The 20,872-nt window shown below is 41.2% G+C and overlaps 1 protein-coding gene across 3 annotated transcripts in view; it reads right to left on the bottom strand.

Annotated features, from left to right (window-relative positions):
* Window positions 1-20,872, bottom strand: part of wdr7 (WD repeat domain 7) — a 109,756-nt gene that overhangs the window by 8,425 nt on the left and 80,459 nt on the right. For all 3 annotated transcript variants that reach the window (XM_029444250.1, XM_029444249.1, XM_029444251.1), the window contains exons 23-28: window positions 18,767-18,994; window positions 10,986-11,172; window positions 4,394-4,511; window positions 2,958-3,107; window positions 2,578-2,660; window positions 1,421-1,520 (exon numbers count right to left, since the gene is read on the bottom strand). In XM_029444250.1, the coding sequence (XP_029300110.1) occupies window positions 1,421-1,520; window positions 2,578-2,660; window positions 2,958-3,107; window positions 4,394-4,511; window positions 10,986-11,172; window positions 18,767-18,994 (866 nt within the window). The remainder of the gene's footprint in view (window positions 1-1,420; window positions 1,521-2,577; window positions 2,661-2,957; window positions 3,108-4,393; window positions 4,512-10,985; window positions 11,173-18,766; window positions 18,995-20,872) is intronic.

Here is a 20,872-nt window from a genome sequence, read left to right as displayed (position 1 = left end):
ACGGATTTAATTACAGCTCCGAGCAGAAAGGAAGAGAAATAGACAACATTACAGTCTGGATATGAGGCATAGCAACTCACTGTTGTTGATAGTTACCTATTGCCTGGTCTTTACTTATGACTAAAACTTATGATCTCAAAATCTGCTGGTTTCTTTCTTGCTGAACTGATTAGGCAAGAAATGGAAACATGATGATCTTGTAGGTATTATCAGAACTAATAAAACTTAAAAGATACCAAGCCCTAATAATGAAGACGATATTGTTATCTTACATTTTAAATGAAATGCTTGAAATGGTTCCAGCACACGCACTGTCACATGTGCGCACACACACACACCGTTCCCGCAAAGCCAAATCTATTAAATGTTAATTACTGCAAATAACACTAAGGAAAAGTGTGTCCTGTCTTTACACTGTACACACAAACATTAACACCCACACACCCACACACACACACAATCAAACTAAATGTTGGGTGAACAGGGGCCAGTGCTGTTATCAGATATAAATGACCCCCTCCACCAGACTAGACTGCTCAGGTTACTGCAAATCAATACATAACAAATTACCAACACACACACAGAAACACAAAAGACAAGTAGCACACACAAACACATACACTACACAATCTCATGCGCAATCAAACATAGATGTGTGCAAAGACAAAAGTGTGATTAAGAGAGTCATTGCTTCATCATTCATCAATTACTGAGAAAAAAAACAACAACTCCTCAGTTGCTTCCCTCTTTCTTTTTTCCTCATTTCCCTTTATTTACACCCATTGTTACTGCTGTAGTTAGAGGAAATATTTCATCTTCATGGATGGACAGAAATATTTAAAGATAGGTAAGAAATAATTGGACAGATTAAAGGCGAGTTGGACAGAATTATGATGATTAATGCAAACAATGAAAAAAGACAGGATGATGGATGATATGGAGAAATTAATTAATGCATTAATACAGTAAATTATCAGTTCATTGATTGATTGAAGGGATGGATGGAGCATTGATTTATTGAATGGATGGATGGATGGATGGATGGAGCATTGATTGATCGAATGGATGGATGAATGGATGGATGAATGGATGGATGAATGGATGGATGGAGCATTGATTGATTGAATGGATGGATGGATGGAGCATTGATTGATTGAATGGATAGATGGATGGATAAATGGATGGATGGAGCATTGAATGAATGGATGGACAAAGGTGAATGTATGAAAGACTGAAGGTAAAATGGGTGGGTGGATAATGATGGATGGATGCGTGATAATGGATGGATGGATAAAACTGGCAAGCAGGCAAAAGCTTGACTTTGGTGTCAATCAAAAACTAATCAGCTGCTTGAGCTTTCCCTTCCTGTTGCAAATCAAACAGAGCTATTAAGATGAGCAGTGCAAAGTTTTAAATGTACCTGGCATTTTCCAGTGCGAACATCGTAGAGGGCCACTGAACCCTGGCGAGCTCCAACAGCGATGCGGTGACTACGGTCACAGTAACCAACCATGTAGAACCTGAATAAGTGGACCACACACCCACGTTAATACATAAACATTGAACTGGACATCATTTAGAAATTTAGCAAAGAATGAAGGACCATTCGTTCCCGTACAACTAAACCACCAGAAACAAATGTTCTACAGTTTATCTGCTCAGTGGTAATACAAAATATGATAGCATAGAGATAAACTGACACAATTCCACATGGAAAAATTGACAAATTTAGTAAACAAACCAACAAGAAACAAAACAAGTTAAGACAACCAGTAGGGGATGTCAAAGCTGGTGGCCTAGAGGGTCAGAGCTTCACTTGTGACGCTGAATTAGGCAAATGCCTTGGAATTAGATTCAATCAAACGCTGACATGTCTAGTTTCTTGAAAATATCACATTGGTTATGTTCAAGTGATCACTTTTAAGGGCAGCAAGCAGCCAGAGCCGGCATCAAACCAGGAGGCCTAAATTCACTTATCCACATGCTGCTTTCAACATAGTCAGTGATTACTTCGCACAAGGCGATGTTTTTGGCTGGCGTTCCCCTGTCCAGACCAACTTGTTCCCGCTGGCGCTCGCCATGTAAAGAGTGATCGTTTTTGTGGGCAGAAAAGAAAAGGGGTCTGCCTTTTTCTGCTGCTTCTCTCTACCAGCCAGTTGGGGCCTCAAAAAGCATAAGCTTCCCTTTGAAAAATGCGTAGCTTGGAATTAGGTTCAGTCAAGCATTGGCATGCGTAGTTTCTTGAAAATGTCGCATTGGTTTTGTTAAACTACAGTTTATGCCACATTGTTTTTCCACCCATAAACAGTTCAAGTTTTTTGCTTAGCGATACACATACATATCAGAACACATATGTAAGTTATAGTAGTGCTGCTGGGAATGGAATCATGGGAGACAAATCCGCAGTTTATTTCTCTCAACACAGTCCTTAGATGACATCTAAAGGTGTATATCTATACCTTTGACACCAAGGGTTCAACTTTCCATACCTCCTCACCAATGCACCCCCCTCCCCCCACTGACCTTATAAAGAAACATAAGGGGCTTGTGAGCACACCCTTACACATACACACTTACTTGCAAATAGCAGGGAAACACTCCTGCAGTCCTTTCTTCTTCACCAGAGACCCTTCAATACAATACATGATGATATCCATCACCTGAAGAAGAGGAGGTGGAGGGGAAAATATGACATGTGGGAGACATGAGGGGAGGAGGAGACAAGGAATAGTAGGAGGTGATGATTTCCATAATGGTTGTGTTTGCTTTTTTATTTTATAAATAAACATCTCTGAAAAATGTTTTTTTCAATTTCCATAGATACAATTACATTTTTCAGAGATGTTCGTAACCGTTTTCTAAAAGCAAAATATGCAATTGGCTCGTATTTACTGGGATTGTGGAGAATGCCCTCTTCATAATTAGTAATATAACATGTGATATGTAATAACGTTTACCTCGACCAGCAGGTCCACAACGTCTCCAGGCATTTTCTCGATCAGGATGTCAATCACTCGCAGTATCTCAGTCTTGGCTCTGGCCAGAGTGGTGGTGTGAACGTTCTGCTGCGACTGAGAGTTCGCCTGAGCTGCGTTGTAGCGATGAACCTGGAAAACAAAAAGACATGTACACATCTGCAGCATTACGCTCCCAGACTGCAGGGTTACTTGTGGTTCGTAGAGTCTCTAAAAGTACAATGGGAGCCAGAGCCTTCAGCTATCAAGCTCCTCTCCAGTGGAACCAGCTTCCAGTTTGTGTTCGGGAGGCAGACACACTCTCCACATTTAAGAGTAGGCTAAAGACTTTCCTTTTTGATAAAGCTTATAGTTAGGGCTGGCTCAGGTTTGCCCTGGATCAGCCCCTAGTTATGCTGCTATAGGCTTAGACTGCCGGGGGACACCTCCCTGCTCTCTTCCTTCTCTTCCTCTCTCCTCCCCTCCATCTCTTCTTCTCCCTTTCTATCTGTATGCATTTATGTAAATGCATGTTACTAACTCACCATCCGGGGTATCATCCCCGGAGTGTCTGTCTCTCATGTGGCAGGTTGCCACTGATAAAGTTTACGTCAGGATCATGAATCGTGACAGCGCCTGCTGACCTGGTCCTGCTGGACACCGGGAAGCCTTATTGACATTTTCCTGGATTCATCCATACTTTCTATTTTTTTTTTCCAACACAACATAATTTCTGTCAAATGTTGTATTTGTACTATGTTGTTTATCCTGTACACACGACATCTATTACACGTCTGTCCGTTCTGGGAGAGGGATCCCTCCTCAGTTGCTCTCCCTGAGGTTTCTTCCATTTTTCCCCCTTTAATTTTGGGGTTTCTTTTAGGAAGTTTTTCCTTGTGCGATGCGAGGGTCTAAGGACAGAGGATGTCGTAACCTGTACAGTCTGTAAAGCACACTGAGACAAATGTATAATTTGTGATATTGGGCTATACAAATAAATTTGATTTGATTTGAATTTGATCTGTTATAACTGGAGGAAGAGCATATGAAAGACATGACACAAAGAGAAACACACTGCATTTAAGAACGTTAGATTTGTCATTTAGTTTCCGATTAGATGTGCATGGTTTCAGATTGTGTACGTGCATGATTTAACAAATATTATTGTTTGAATTTTTTCAATACGGCCACCAATATGATATCTGAGTTTTGGTACATACCACTACCAAAACAATACATTTTCAATACCTTACTCTGAGTAATATGGAACTGTTTTTCTACAAAACTCTTGTTTTAATTTAACAAAACTGTTGTTTCGTTTAACAAAATTCTTAAAGTGGCAAATCGGTCCTAAAATCTCAGATGTAAAGATGTGTGGTGGCTGGTGACTTCTTAAAGCGTGGATGTTTGTGAAGACTATTTGAGCAGTTCAGTCTCACCTCTCTTGCAATGGTGGTGATGAAGGCCGGTGGGCGAGCAGTAGCGATAAGAGAGAGGGCATGGCGGGAAGATCGAGCGGAATCTGCCGGCGGGTTGAGGGGCAGACCCATGGTAATACTGTGTGTGGGGGGGGGGGGGTGAGAGAGAGAGGGCGAGAGAGGGCGAGAGAGAGAGAGGGAGAGAGAGCCACAATCATTACCTATCCAAAACAGTGACATCTGGAAGCACATTTTGAAAATCTGAACACAGACATATCAATGAATCAAATTTAATTCCGATAAATATATTAAAAAAATTAAAAAGTGCTATTAAATTGTATTAAAGTGCATTCAAGTTCTAGTGACCATGATGTGTTCAGTAGTTGAATATACCAATTATTTTACCGCCCTAATGTGCTGTGATCGGAAATGGTCACTGGTCGCTCAGCGATACATCACATGTTCATAACGCCCCTTAGAGACCGAAAATTAACTGAGAGGTTCCGGCGATGTCGGGCTAGGTGTGTGAGGTTGAGTCAAAATTAACTACAGTGTGTGTGTGTTCATGGTGATGAAGGAACATGTCAGCCAGTGTGGCTCACTGATGTGTTTTTAATAGTTCTTAGACAACAATGGAGCTCCAGTGCACAGAGGAAGAAGATGAATCAGGCTTTGATACACACACAATACTTTTAGTACATTAGTAGATACATTCATTGTTGGTTTTGGTCTTTTCATGGGATTTGTTGACAATACGAAGCACATAGAATATCATGAGCCTTATCCTTTAAAGAGAGATTTTAAAATGATCAAAAGAGGGAGAGAGACATTTAAATAGTTTTTATAGAGAGGGGAAGAAAACGAGATCAAACTGACAGAAGCGGCACAGAGATCGAGCTTTACTAATATATGGAGTGAAGAGATTAGCGGGCAGCTTATAATGTCAAGGCCGATTCAATGGGAGCCATTCACCCGACAACAGCATAATGGACTCCCACAATGCAACAGGAATTAGACACACACCCTAACAGCTGGCCACAAACCCCTCTGAGTGAGTGCGTGTGTGTGTGTGTGCGTGTGCGTGTGTGACAGAGAGAAAGAGAGAGAGAGAGAGAGAGAGAGGGCACGCTGGAGGGAGAGGGAGGGAGTGATGTGTGGACGGATGGCCGAGCTGCGCAATTCATCTTCTCTGATGACAGATCACAGCTACAGCTCCTGTAATTAATACTGGTAATATATTGGCAATATATCAGCAATATTGAAATGTTTAATTTCATTTAGAGGGGTGGCTGTAATTGGAAACAGTCACAATGTTGATATAAGGCAGCAAGAGTGCAGGGAGCTAATTGTACTGAGAACCACTGAGGTTAATAACCAACGTTTAGAACATGTAATGAAATAATCTGGATTATTATTACAGTCGTAAAAGAACATACACACACACACACATACAAAAATAAGAATTTCCCAGAAAATAAAAACTAAAACTGTGTCAAACTAAAGTGAACTGGATTATGAGATCAGATTGAAATTGTTCAACCACTGAATTGTAGAGCTGACAAGAAACACACACATGCAAGGTTCAGTTTGTGAGAACCTGGCAACATGACTGCATTCACAGCCAGTATCACGCTGACATTATCCAGTCAATACAGAGTCACACACATACACACAGTGTAGATTGGAAGTATTGATTTTTGTATGTGAGGGAGGAGGAATAACCTGGATCACATGATGAGAGTCACTGCTGCAAGAAACCAAGACTGTGTATTTGACTGACTGCTTTGCTCAACGAGTTGACGGGCTAACTGGATGGTGTAGTAACTGGCAGACTTACAAACTGCTTTCAGAAAAGGCTTAGTGGCTGGTGTGCTCATTTATACACCTTTCAGACAGCAGACACACATACAGTATGATGTGGGTCTATTCCACCAATTCATTTGAGGCAACTGCCACCTTTCCAGCAGAGACTCCAGTCTGAAGTGTTGTTTGATACACTTGTACGCTACACACTGATAAACCTGATAAATACACTGAATCACATCTAATTATTACCAGATAAGTTAACATGAGTCCTTCTCTTGTCCGTATGCACACTCCCTTTCTATTGATTGCCCACTCATGCACACTTTCCATTTCTATCTCTTCCTTTCCCTCGCTCGTTTTTTTCTTCCTCTTTTTTCTCTCAGGGCATTTTCACACCAGCCTTGTTTAGTCCATTTGAACCAAACACTGGAGCGCTTACCCCCTTGCATGCAGTTCTTCTGGGTTGGTGTGAACACCGGATTCGAACTCTGGTGCGGACCAAACAACCGCTTTCTAGTCTGCCTCGAAGGGGTGGTCTCGGACCGCTGTTAAATTAACCCTGGAGACATTCATTTCTGGTGTGATCATCAAATCGAATCACAGGAATCTATTTTATATGTCATTTCATTGGTAAAAAAGGGTTAGGGTTTTCTTTTCCTGTTTTGGTGTGTGGCCTATTTGTGAGTTTGATACCACATGTCGAGTGGCAGAGGACAAACCTGGATCACGACAAATTTAGAAACTTCCTGAATATATGGGCTTAAGAGAACATTTCTCAATTAGTCGATTTAGCTGAGTAAGAACAACGAGGTAAAAATTGATAAAAGAAAATGAAGGAGATGGATTCCAGTAAACTGTTGAGCAGCGTTGTGTGAAAGTTAAGAAAACTGAGCCAATAGTACTGTACATCTAAGTATGAAACATGCAGATATGCAGAAAAGCAGTAGCGCTTCAGATGTTAAGGACACATTTGTGTGGTATGATGCCCTTGATAGGCTCCTTAACACAAGACCCACGGTGGGCCTGGTACATGTTGCTGAGTTTTACGAGGAGGGAGATAATAAACCCTGTAACAGCATGCACAACAACATTTTCTCAATATGACTTTTTGGAACTGGTCCTTAAAGTGTGAACCCACCCTCACTCTCTTGTTGACGAGTCAGTTAAAAGTAGTACAGTAGTTATAATTGAATAGATATCCATTCTGGACAGACATGGAACTTTGCAAAAGCCCAGCAGGGTCTAACCTGCGTCCATCAATGGTCATGATGGAGGGTCAACTGAAGTGTGTTGACCCATTCAGACAGACCCCTGACACGGGTTTGATCCTCATCACTGTGTCGGTCTAATTGGGATATTATTGACTGGCTGGTTCCTTCTGAATTTCTGAGAGAGTAACTGTATGGTTTTCTTACTGACTGGTTCGATGGCTGACTTGACCGTCAATGGTTCAAGGGCTCAGTAAGGTCCCTGTGCCAACCCACTCGCCATCTCCTCTGCAGCTGTATGCACACTGTCAGCAACAATTATTACAAGTCACTTTTGTCCTTGTTGGAATTGCCATTGTTCTGCAAGACTGTAGTGAGTAGTGAGTGCACTGTAGAAAAACGAAGGGGAACGGGAGCTAACAGCTACAACGTTAACAGAGTGAGGCTCCATTGAATTACATTCTCATGCGTTCAGGCTCTATTCAGTAAAAAGTAGTATTCGGCGAAAGTAAATTATAACGTTATCATGATGTGTTCAAACCTAATCACGTAAAAAAATGTATTGCAGCAAAATTAGATAGATCATTAGAGATGTAATAATTACCTGTTTAACTGTAAATGTTTTCCTCTTTTAATGTAATTGCAGAGGTTCGCATATGTGCATGTCCATGTTTGCAGAGCCAGTGCGAGAAGCATGCTCTGGCCTTGTTTGATGGATGAAAAATAGACTTAATGTCGGAGTCACTCATTGCCTGACTGGGATACTGACAAACCAGTGAGATGACTGACTAATTAAACAGCTCACAAACATCCTGCATACTTTCAATAGTGATTGATATATATCAGTCTCTTACTTTATTGTGTAAAACCTGTCATTGTCTAATACTAACACCATGCACTGCATTTCAAGCCAGGTTTGAATGTAGTTAAGTAAAAGACCAAAAAGCATACACTCATGGATCCAAACACAGCAACCAAAATGTCTTTCTGAGAAGAGATCTTTAGTTCTGACCATTGTTGTTTCTGTGTCAACATCCATGGTGACAACAACATGTACTTATCTCTGCACGACACACAAACAGATTACCAAAACATTGATTTACCTCCGCATGACAAATGCAATTTTTCAAAAACACAATGTTAAGAGTATTTATCCCTACATGTCAAATACAAGCTACATTCTCTATTTCCCACCCACACACACACATTTATCTCAATATTTGCGAACAACAAGCACATCGCATTCTGATTAAATGAGAGCCAGATTCAGGTCAGCAAGAGACCTTTAAATTCCAGTCCACGGGCGCCCCGGTAGCTCACCTGGTTGAGAGGGCGACCCATATACAAAGGCTGAGTCCTTACCACAGCAGCCCGGGGTTCGAATCCAGCCCGTGGCCATTTGCTGCATGTCATTCCCCTTCTCTCTCCCCCCCTTTCACAATCTCATCTGCATTAAAGGCATAAAAAAGCCCAACAACTATTCCAGTCCACTGTAAATCTGATGGAATTTAGAAGTTTTTAACATTTCAGAGGCCATTTTCATCAATTTCACAATTTTCTTATTTAAATGTGGGACCTTGTTTATTGATTTCCGTCGTGAAAATAGAGAAGCAGAATGTTTTTACCTACATGTTTTATCCACATTTTGAATCCTAATCTACGGAGTCAGAATGTGGACAAAGTGGGGGGGCACAGAGCTATTGCAGGGGGGGCGCGGCAAGGCTTGAGCCCTGCTAGCATAACATGGACAAGTTTGTGACAGGGCTCCCAGGGGGGGGCTCGAAAATATTCTTATCTACAAAAGGGGGGCCCTACAGAAAACGTTTGGGAACCACTGGGTTAGCCAATCTTAGCATAAAGACAGGAAGAAGGAGTAAAACCAGTCTGGCTCTGTCCAAAGTTAACACAATCCAGCAACCAACACCTCTAATGATTATTAATTAACATGTTGTATCATGTTTGTTTAATACGTGCACAAACAGAAATGTAAAAAACATAAGTTGTGGTTAAGAACTATTTCTTGACCATCAGCAGTTCATCTAACTGTTCAGTATTTCTGGTTCTCAGTATGTGGGCTGCCAGATTCAGTCATGGAGCACATGAGTTTATTTCCCAAATTGTTTAAGTCCCTGAAATGCCCAAAGGATTCTTGGATGAATTAAGAAAAATTCCACAATTCCAGGAAGCCTGATGGAAACATGTGACGTTGTTTTCACATATGGAATACACAACATATTTCTGTTAAAGTAATGGCTTTTTGTCATTCCGACATAGATGTCCATTAAATTAGGTAAATTAAATAATCCTCTTAGCTTTTTTTAAGACATAACAGGACAATTACAGAAAGAGCTACAATTTCATGGTGACGCTGTGTCGCAAAAGTCTTTCAGCGTTGAAAGGCTGTCTGTGGGCATGTAGCAATAGACGTTATTTCGGTCATTGCTGATGGCAGAACTAGACTTTTCTAAGGTATGTGGTATCTATGAAGGTAAGCCACTTTCGTTTCAGGAAGGAGTATCCCATTGGCTGTTAGTGGCCAAAAGATGCTAAATACTCCAAAAAACACATCCGTGGACGTATTCGTGCGAGTAACACAAGGTGAAGATCTGCTGCGTGTTTGTTCGGAACACATCTTAAAAGGGTTTCACCTCTGAGAAACAGGAAATTGCCTCAAATTCTGACCATTTGTTTTACTAGAAAAAGATCATGAGGACTCGCAAGAGACAGAGGACTCGCATGTCAGAGCAACGCAGACATCGTTACATCATTATAATGTCCTGCAATCAGGTTACAGCCGGGCTTCCATAACTCAGTGTGTAGGCCCTATAATGCCTGAGTGTTTATCTGTGTGTGTGTGTGTGTGTGTGTGTGTGTGTGTGTGTGTGTGTGTGTGTGTGTGTATATTTGTATCCATAAGCAGGCTGTTGTCTGTACTCTGGAATCTGAGAGGGAAGACTGAGCATTCAAACAGAAGAACACAGAGAATGAATAAACCGATCAGTTCTTGAACATAAACTGAGGACTGCTGTGAAGCACAGTGTCTTTATGTGCAGTCTGTATTTATAGCTTTCTGTATCACTTACATCTTTATGTAAGCTTTGGTTTTATTTGCATGTATCCAGAGCTGTTTTTAAGTAATTTAAGTCAGAGTCCCATCTTTCAGCTCTCTGCACTCGGGCATTTAAAAAAACAACAATTTTAACTTTTACCCTTCAAAGTTAAAGTCAGTCAAGACAAGTCTAAGTAAAGACGTAAGTCTTTTTAATACAAGTTCAAGAGAAGCCCCACGTGAATTGAGAATTATCTTAAGTCTCGTCAAAGCTAGTTTAAAGTCAAGTCTTAACTCCTTTTCTTTAACTCGTTCACATCTACATGTGGAATAAGGATTGTTTTAGTGGCAATTGATGACAATATTTCAACATATAGCACGACCTGCACGTTTATTAAGAGGCCACTGTTTGCTTCCTTCTAACTATAAAATCTGTATTTCCTCAGGTCCTCTGAGGTATTTTTAGGTACCGTTTCAAAATTCAAAATAGATATTGTTTTGAAATTAATCTTTAACATTTGAGTTTGTGTGCGCTCTGCTGTGGACTCACTTGGCCAGCTGCTTCTCAGCGTCAGCGCAGAGCTCCAGCAGCCCCATGAGCACCGCTGACACGTCCATATATGGCTCCCACACGGTGAAGCCTCGACCAATCAGATCGATGGCGGTGCGGCGGATGGTGCTGTGCGGAGGCAGCTTGGGGCTGGGGGGCTGCAGCAGCAGGAAGGTCAGCGCCTTACCTGCAAATGGTAGAAACAGTAGATTCAGAATTAAGTAGAATAGAGTCGGGGGTGCAGGGAGGGGAGGGGGTTTATCTGAGACGACAGGAGCTTGATGTTCCTCTGTGGAGGGTGAATCTCTAACAATGCTCCAGCACATTTTATGTGACTTAATCAGCTTCTATTTATTTCTATTACAATTTTTTTCTCTCTAGTAGCAGGAGTGAATAATATCAGGACAAACAGAGAATTAAGATGTAAACTCAGGACACTGCAGCTGCATCAGCCATCGCTTATTATTTCACATTGTTTGAATTATTAAAACGGAATATAGTTATAGACCCATGACCATTTCAGCTCTACTGTAACTACAACGATTAGTCGATCGACAGAAAAATAATCCAAAACGTTTTTTGATTAATCGATCCATTAATGGTTTCTTGCAAAAATGGCAGAAAAGGCTGATTTTGGCGTCTCAATAATAAACCTTTCCTGCTTTTCTATTCTATTAAAGTGAATATCTTTAGGTTTTAAACTGAGAAATCCAAACATTTAAAGATATCCCCTTGGACTATTGAGAAACTGATACGGACATTTTTCAATGTTTTCTGACCAAACGATTAATCTACAAACTATTCGGCAGATTAATTGATAATGAAAATAATCGTTTATGATCCCTAAATGTCACTGTAGAGAGTCACAGCCCCACCCACCGCTGCAACATGTAGATTCCATAAGGATGAGGTTTCAAATGAGGTTTGTGTAAAATTGGTTAAACTTTGGTCACACACACACACACCGAGCGGGATGGAGGTCACTTCATAGCTGACCTGACATTTGAGCCAGTCTCTGTGGGGACAGACTGACCATTAAGGCTCCATTCTCAATAACATGCCCCCCCCCCTCCCCCCTCAAAAAAGAAAAAAAAAAGATAGAAAGAGAGATAGCAGATATAGAAGAGAAGAGATCATAGTATAGAAGATATTCTCTATGGATATATATATCTCTCTCTCTCTCTCTTCTCTCTCTCTCTCTCTCTTCTTATCTCTCTCTATCTCTCTCTCTCTATCTCTCTATCTATATCTCTCTCTTCTCTCTCTCTCTCTCTCTCTCTCTTCTCTCTCTCTCCTCCTTCTCTCTCTCTCTCTCTCTCTCTCTCTCTGTGTCTCTGTGTCTGTCTCACCCACTGAAGCTTGAGGTCCACAGCTTTTAGCAGATTCTTCACACAGAAGATATAGTCAGAGGATATTCAAGACAGAGAGAGAAAATATATATAAATATCTGCTGTCTAGAAGATTTGGAGATGGTAACAGAAAACCGTATGTATATGAATTCAGTCATCATAAATTAACTGGTCATTTTTTTTTGTATTTATTCAAAGGCAGTGATGATGTGAAGAATATGCTGGAGTGCAACTGAAAAAGATGTAAATATGTCCAGCGTTGGCATCAGGAAGACTCTTTTCTTTTTTCTACCGTCTGTGTCCAGTGAGAGATCAATACAGTTCATTGTATTTTCACTTGAAATGTAAATGCTAAACAGTCATTATATGAAGAAACGTATCATATAAAAGACATAATTTACTATAAGTATGTATTATCTTGTGATGGCTCTTAAAGTCCTCCAGTCTCCAAACACACTCAGCTTATGTCATCATCTGGATCGCCTGGTGTTTAATCATCAACCCTCCTTAAATGGCGAACCCCAATCCTAATTGGTTTATATCTACACACACACAGCCAGGGCTCTGAAAGATAAAGCTACAAGCTAACTGTGTTAGCATTGCTGAGTATGACTGTAATAATATATACAGGTAGATCTAACTGTGTTAGCATTGTTGTTATGGCGGACATAGACTGTAAGAGATGGACATCTGCGCTAACATTGTTAGCAGAGATGTTGTGGCTGTTGGCAAAGAGAGAAAAGAGTGAAACACGCAGATTCTGCCTGTTGTCGCAATAATCGGAAAGATTTGTTCCTGACAAGGAAAATTCCGGTGAGCCCCCTCAAGTCGAAACAACAACTTTTTGTTACACGTCATGCCGACCAGACGTCATAATACGCAGAAACATGGCGGACGTTAGTAAATGTTGGGTTGATGGCAAGAAGCTTTTTAATAATTCACATACAGCATATAATGTTTTTATGCTCACATGTAATTTGTAATATGGTATCAGGTTGTAACCGTTAGTTGCTGTCCATTTAGAGGGAGATTAGTTATTTATTAGAATTAACCCAGACAAAGAGTCACGTAAAGCAATCATTTAGTGGTTTTAGGGAATGTACTGGTGCAGCAACAAATCTGGGACAAAATCACAAATATAAAGCTTCAGAAACAGCTATACATGTGTTGCTTAAACACAGAGCATTTAAATATAAACACATCTATGTTGTCTTCCCAACTCCTGAAATGGGACCGTCCCAGGAGCACATGAATGCACCTTTAGCAAGTTGTGACTGAATCAGTGATAAGGTGGTGAACTTTGACCGCAAGCTGGTGATCAGAATGCCGTTAGCAAACACCAGTGAGAGCTAAACTCAATCGGGATTTTGTAACACACATCAATATACATACAAACAGAAGACTATAAAAATCAGCAGTGATGAACTTTGACCTTTGAATTTGCACCATAGTTGACCCACAAAAAAGGTTCTGATATTTTTAACAGTTTTCTTTAAATATTAATTTTATTTCTGTAGCAATTGTTTCTAAATTGCTTGGTGCAGCTGGAAAGATTCTGTCCAAGGGGGATCGTAGTGTATTATATTTCTAATACATTAATCTTTTTTATGTTTGCTGTGCTTCTCATAGGAAATCAACTTAACATTAGTTTAAAATAAACTGATGATCAATAAATAAACTGGGTCGATGACCAAGTTTGTGTCCTATTCTACCAGGTGTGGGGGGTCAAGGGGCAAAAGGTCATCAGTCAAACCCTTGTTAATACGTGTGTATGTGCTCTTTCCACAGTCAACCAGCGCACCGCTCCAACACAGAACGGGCCTGAGAGGGTATGAGGTCAAAAGGTTAACGCTGTGCGCAGTGACTGTGAGTGAGCAGGTGTGTGTGTGTGTGTGTGCGTGTGTGTTTATAGTTGAACCTGACGGAGGTCTAATATGAAAACCACATTTACACATCGAAGGCTCTATTTTTTATGTTGGCCTGGACTAATAAAGATGGTCGTTAACAATTGCTGTTCTGTAATTGGGCGGCTTCACCAGAGACTCAAATTTCAACCTCTCCCCTCTAGTCAGTGAGCAGGATGTGAGGGGTCCTACCATTTCTCACGGTGGACATCTTTGTTTAAATGCAGGCCTGCACCCGAATGAACCAATAGCTATTGACAAAGCATCAGTTGGCCATAATGAGCTATTAGTTAGAGCAGTAAACATGTCACATTAACACCGGGAGGGTGATTAGAGCAGGAGGAGGAGGGGGGAAGAAAAGAAGGAAGTAGGGAGGAATAAAGGAGGGAGGGAAGTAAAGAGTATGAAATAGTGACAGATTGGTGATGTCTAAAGTTTACCAGGCCGAGTCGACCACTAACAGGCTTTCTACTTTCTTTCCTCCATCTGCCCTCCACCCCACCCCCTTCTCTCTCTCTTCTTCTGTTTGAGCTTAAATGAGAGGTGAAGGTAAATCAATGTAGGGGACTTGGTAAGTGGATGAGAGCTGGATCGGACTTGCTGCAGGGAGAGGGAGAGAGAGAAAGAATTAAAAAAGAAAAGACCATAAAAAAAAAGAGAAAGAATGAGAGCCAGGTTGAGTGAGAAAGAAAAGAAGAAATTATGTGTCTATTGTGAATATCATTTTGATAAAAAATTTATTTATAAAATAATAGAAGTAGTATTTGGTCAACAGCCACTGCATACACAAAGAACACCTGTGTCGAAAACATCCACCGCTAACTACCAGCTAGCAAGCTAGCTTGTTTGGCTGGCTACTGTACCGCCTAGCATCAGCATGTTCCTGGCTAACTAGCATGTAGGAGGTAAGATCACTAGCTACAGGATTGCATCAACTAGCACTGCAAGTAATCTCTCCATCACAAAGCTTCCAGCACCTATTTTGTGAGGACAAGCAAATCACTTTGCTATTCCCAAATGTGTAAGGTGTAAGCAGACAATTACTAAAGTTTTTATAGCCAAGACGTGGCTAATACTGAAAGGTAAAAAAAAAACGTATCCGGCTAATCAATAATGAGCCTAAGATTTAGCTACCTAAACTCTTTCTATGTTCAATTATTTGCTAATCATTAATAAGTGTGCAATTTTGTCAATTATCTCTCTAACTCAAAGCCTCAAATTAAAAATATATTGCTGGTCACTACTATGAACAACCCAACAAGCAACAAGTAAAATATTAAATATTCGCTAACCAATATCACTAAATTGAGAATTTTCTTGAAAAATACTAAACAACTGGTTCACTGCAATGAAAAAAATAATCAATAATCATTACTTTTTATTTATTTATTATTGGTTACTGTGAGGTACTTGGTTACTTTAGAAATGTATGTTCAGAAACATCTGAGCTGCCATCCAAATTTATGACAATTTCTAGACAATCAGAAAGAACTAAAAGCAAATGAATGCCAGTTTCCCTGAACTACTGATGGGAGTAGAGGCGATCAAGATCAGTTGATGGTGCTAATCCTCCAGAGAGGAGGAGGGTGCAACAAGATGACGTAATTAAAAGACTGCAACTCAAACCTCAAACAAGGCTTGGTTTCCATCACGTGCTTGTCCCTGTTCAATTTTCTATGATACAAAATAAAACCAATCTGCTCTAATGAATGTTTTAAAAGGCCAGCATTCACGGTGTATAGGCCTCTGAGGGGACACGAGGTATTTTGACATTTACTGTGAGCATAATTGTCAAGAGATGATACACTGATGTACAGTTTGTCTCTTTTATTTTGTCTAATAACATCCTCCCTTCTCTCTGTCACCATCTGTCCTTCCTTCCTAGCTTCCTTAAGCTCAATATCCCCCTCTATCTTACCTACATTTCCCCCCTCGCCATATGAAAACATCAATCTATACTCTGCTGTATAGACAACTGTACCCTCCCTCTCTCTGGGTGGACAGCTCTCATTCATCATACACACAGCGCTGTACGCCAACAACAGCGATCCATCTCTCAATTTCATAACAGAGAGAGCAGAAGGGGGAGATGGAGGGGAGAAAAATAACAGAATAAATGAGAGCTGGAAAAAGAGTGAAAAGAGGAGATGGATAAAATAGAGGAATAGGGCAGCAATGTAAGCAGCAAAACACACGAGAAAGAAAGAAAAAGTCCTCCACCACAGTCTTTTTACAGATCATTGTCTGCTCGAGCTATTAATTAAGTAATAACAAGTTTTACAGGGTTCAGCCACTCTGTGTGGTCAGTTAAAGGAGCAGTAGGCTTCGTGGAGTCAGGGTGACTTTTTAAAGAAGCAGCTTCCTCAGTTCAGTTAGTGGAGACTGTCCTCCAGCATCAGTTGTTCGCTCAAATGCCTAAATATGACCTATGTTTGAGTTAAAGTCACAAGGACCTCTAGTGGCTATATGAATTATGACTGTTGTCTGTCACGAATAATTGCAAGAGTAGCATGACGTTACAGCCTCGAACTCCTATAAAAAAAAGTGTGTGTGTGTGTTGTTCGTTCCCCATTTCCATTCCCCAGGACATACTGTAGTCAAAATGACATGTCTCAGGGCAAGCCTCCTACAACTTTCCAAATAAACATGATCAATCATTTCGAACACTTGTCTGAGAGTCTGACTGAAAGAAGCCGCCTGGAACGGCCATTATGGCTAACTGCTCAGGGATCTGCATCCGGGTCAACTTCCCGGGTGACCTAACTCTCTGCTGCAAAAGTTTTCCTCCTCAGTTGGCTGTGGAGAGCAGCAGGAGCACCACCAGACTTCCTGAGGGGTGGCGTCTTTCTGCTTCTGCCTGAATTCGTCTGGTTTCTTCTTCCATTTAATTATAGCCCCTCATCTGTGTACTCCTGTTACAATAAATACACTCAACCATCAAAGTGAAATGACCCTTGATCGTCCCCATAATAGCCAATGGGACTACCAGACTTTTCTAAATTTATATTGTATTTTATCGGGACAAAGTTTTAGTCTGACTGCCTAATGTTAAAGCAACATTAAACACTTATGACAATGAGAATTTTGGTCATACAGGGTCAAAATGTCCAAATGATACCCAGCCAGAGGGGTCAGAGAAAGGTTTTAAAAGGGTGGAGCTCTACTCAAGGGGATCAATTCAATATTGAGCTGTTTTCATCTGATGACATGGGCTTGGGGTTTTCTGGGATTTCTGAGTGTGTGTGTGTGTGTGTGTCTGTGTGTGTGTGTGTCCGATGAGTCCACCCAGGTGAGATGACCGCTGTGTAAAGGGCCAACATCACGCTCCACAGTCTATCAGTGGGAGCACAGGCTCTGTCGCTGGGCGGATGACCCCAGAGGCAGCCAATCAGAGCTCAGGAGCAGTAGAATGGAAGAGCAGCTCTGCTTAGTGCAGGTTTGATGCCCACCAAGGTCCAACGCTGCAGGCACAGCGTGGCACAGGCTGGACCCAGTGAGCCTGTGTGTATGTGTGTATGTGTGTATGCGAGTGTGTGTGGAAGTCAGTGCCAAGCTTCTTAAGGTGTCAAGCTTGGTGGGTGAAAATCAATCCCATCTCTCTCCTCACCTCTAATCCAACACGGAAGTTTCTACTTTATCAGTTGTGTAGTTCTGAGTTTAGAAAAAAAACATCTATCTGGACCAAAACAGGAACCAATAAACATTTAAGTATCTGATTGAATGTGAGGCGGGGCCATGGGATCATGAAAGTTATCAGGACCTTTGCTGGGGACCATGGATGCCTGTACCAAATTTCATGGCTATCCATCGAACAGTTGTCGTGCTATTTTACTCAAAGCCAAAACTGTCAACCTCATGGTGGTGTTGGACGAAAGGTCAGGTGATCAAAGAAGTCAGTAGGATACAATCTCTAGGGGACCAGGAAAGGCAATTCGTTCTACCGACTAACACTGCAATCCCAAGAGATCATCTGAAAAGGATCAATGGGAAATGCTTATTGGACAAACAAAGGCCCTCATTGTTGTATGTGCAGAGGAGGCCATGCAAAGTGAGCCACTGGTTAAAAAAATAATAATATCGTGTCTGGAAATATTGGCGGTACAGCACAAACAGGAAAGAATGATAAAGCTATAACAAGATTATACCAAAACTAGATGGCATTCAGAGAGCCCAGACATCCACCATTGCTGCATTCACTTGCTCCTCGGATGGTTATATTTCCAAAAGGTGGGAAGTGGTTCCTCCGACTTTGGTGTGTTCTCAGACTTAGCTGTTGTCCAGCTGATTACATGCTCATCGATCCAGCCAGGTCCAACTTAGCATGTAGTTGCATTTAAAACCCAGCAAGTTCCAGTTAAGCTGAACCCGTTCTAAACTGCAGCAAAGCTAGTCAGACACACAGAAATGACCCCCAAACACCAGTAACAATCATGCTGGGAGGCTTCCCTACATGCCTACCTTGGGACGCAAAAAACATTTGTGGTTATCCATAATGTAAATATGGTATACATGTCATCACTGTACATACATGTGTGTCTGGCCAGCGAGTAGTTCGATGACCCTCCGCTCGTCAGTCCGAAGCCCTCAGGCGCCTGTCCCCCGGCTCGAGCCCGTGCTGAACCTTTTGGAGGTTCAATCTCAGCGCCAAACTCAGCCCCGATGACCCCTAGCAGCACGATGGCGGTGGCTTGTTTACGGCGCTCCTCGTACGAGTTTGAGATCTTCTTGGCATTTGGTGGAAGGTTGGACAAACAGCCTGTTAGAGAGACAGAGAGAGAAATTAGAAGAAGTGTCTTGTGGTGGTTCCCATTGAGTTAGCAGTGTTCCGCCTTGTCTCAAGGTAGTTATTGTGTTACTTGGTTCTATACTTCACATGGTGACAGCTCCATCTCAGCTAGACAAACTCTATTTACTGATGAAGACCATGAGAGGCTGTGGAAGCCTGGAAAAAGCTAGTAAGTGGACTTTGAGTTATTATTTACAAAGTAAAAAAGAACTTTCAACATGGTAATTTGTTTCAAATGACATACAAGTTCATTTTAGTTAACTCAAGATCTACTTACTATAGCTAAGGTCAAGAAATAATTTTCAAACTCAACATCTTAAATTTCAAGGCCATTTTAAGCCTCTTCAGGCCTCACAGCCCTTGCAGATCCCAAACCATGTGTTAGTGAGTCCCAAAGCAAACATATTTAGAAATAAATGTCATGCTATGCAGTGGAGCATACTACAGAATAATATATTACAGTACAAGACAGTTTATAGCAGGGATTCTGAATCTTTTTTATCTCCCAAAATTCCTCATGACCCCAACTGTAATACCTGAACAATTATAATGAATTTCAAACGGATTAATTAATTTGTGTTAAATAAAAAAAACATTAAAAATCTCCTTTCAATTAAAGTGAGGCAAAACCAAAAGCTGAGTATTATACAATATAATGACATTCACTACAGTTCACTGTGTAACATGGTTATTGAGGGCCAGCTATATATTTCAAACAAATGTAAAAAATAACAACCGATTCACATATTTTCAAACAACAAAAGTCATTATATTTAAATTTGTCTCATGTCCTAAATATGCCTCCTACGATTATTTAATATCATGGATGTAAACAATTGCCAACAGCTCCATCTAATGTCCTCACATGATATGGAAACTGAAACACAAATCTGACCTGCAAATGCGAGTTAGGAACATTGCAGTTTATTTTTGAAGATACTGAATGTCTGTTTATTTCCTTCTTCTGACACTTTGAGCTAAATAGACGGAGTGTGGGGGAGCCCCGCTCTCATTTCTTACTTTTCATGGTGAAAGGCGGTAAAAAAGAAAAGCAGGCCTGTGAGTCTCCACTGAGCCGATAACAACCGAACAGGCACACTTCTATTGTCCTGGGTTTAACACACACACACACACACACACACACACACACACACACACACACACACACACACACACACCTTATTGTCCCAATGAAAGCCTTTTGTCACAGTGTGCACGCACACACACGGTCATGTTCACAGACCTCTGGAAGGAATTTTGGACATGTGCAACTTGAGAAACCTGTGTGTGTGTGTGTGTGTGTGTGTGTGTGTGTGTGTGTGTGTGTGTGTGGGCGTTTCTGTCCGTTGTGTTCACCAGGACGACCCCAAAATAACCTCTTTTGTGTGTGCGCGTGTGACAGGGTCTACACAGTGGGGAACTGCTGCAGTGCGTGTGTCTGTATGAGTATCACAGTGGGAGATGAGAGCTCCTTACACCCCTTGGATCAAAGGCACAATAAGGACTACATAAAATGTGTGTGTGTGTAACACACACACACCATCCCACATCCCCTTATTTTCTCTCTCTATATGAGCGAGGACAGCATTATTATGGATTTGAATTGCAGGGGAACACACACACACCCACCCACACACACACACACACACACACACACACAATACCGTTTTGAGGGAGATGTATTTCTTACCGTATTACATTTGTTTTCAAATTTTCACAAATATGTTTCTACTCAAAGTCTTGGAAGTCTGTGTAGGGAGGAAGATGTGGTGAAATCAATTCAAACTTTATGTATACAGCCCAATACCTCAATTTACAAATGTGTCTCAGGGGGCCTTTGCACCGCAC

The sequence above is a fragment of the Cottoperca gobio genome, chromosome 12 (assembly GCF_900634415.1).
Source record: "Cottoperca gobio chromosome 12, fCotGob3.1, whole genome shotgun sequence".
Classification (NCBI taxonomy): Eukaryota; Metazoa; Chordata; class Actinopteri; order Perciformes; family Bovichtidae; genus Cottoperca; species Cottoperca gobio.
Note: the sequence above shows the minus strand (reverse complement) of the source record. Positions and strands in the feature narration are given on the sequence as shown.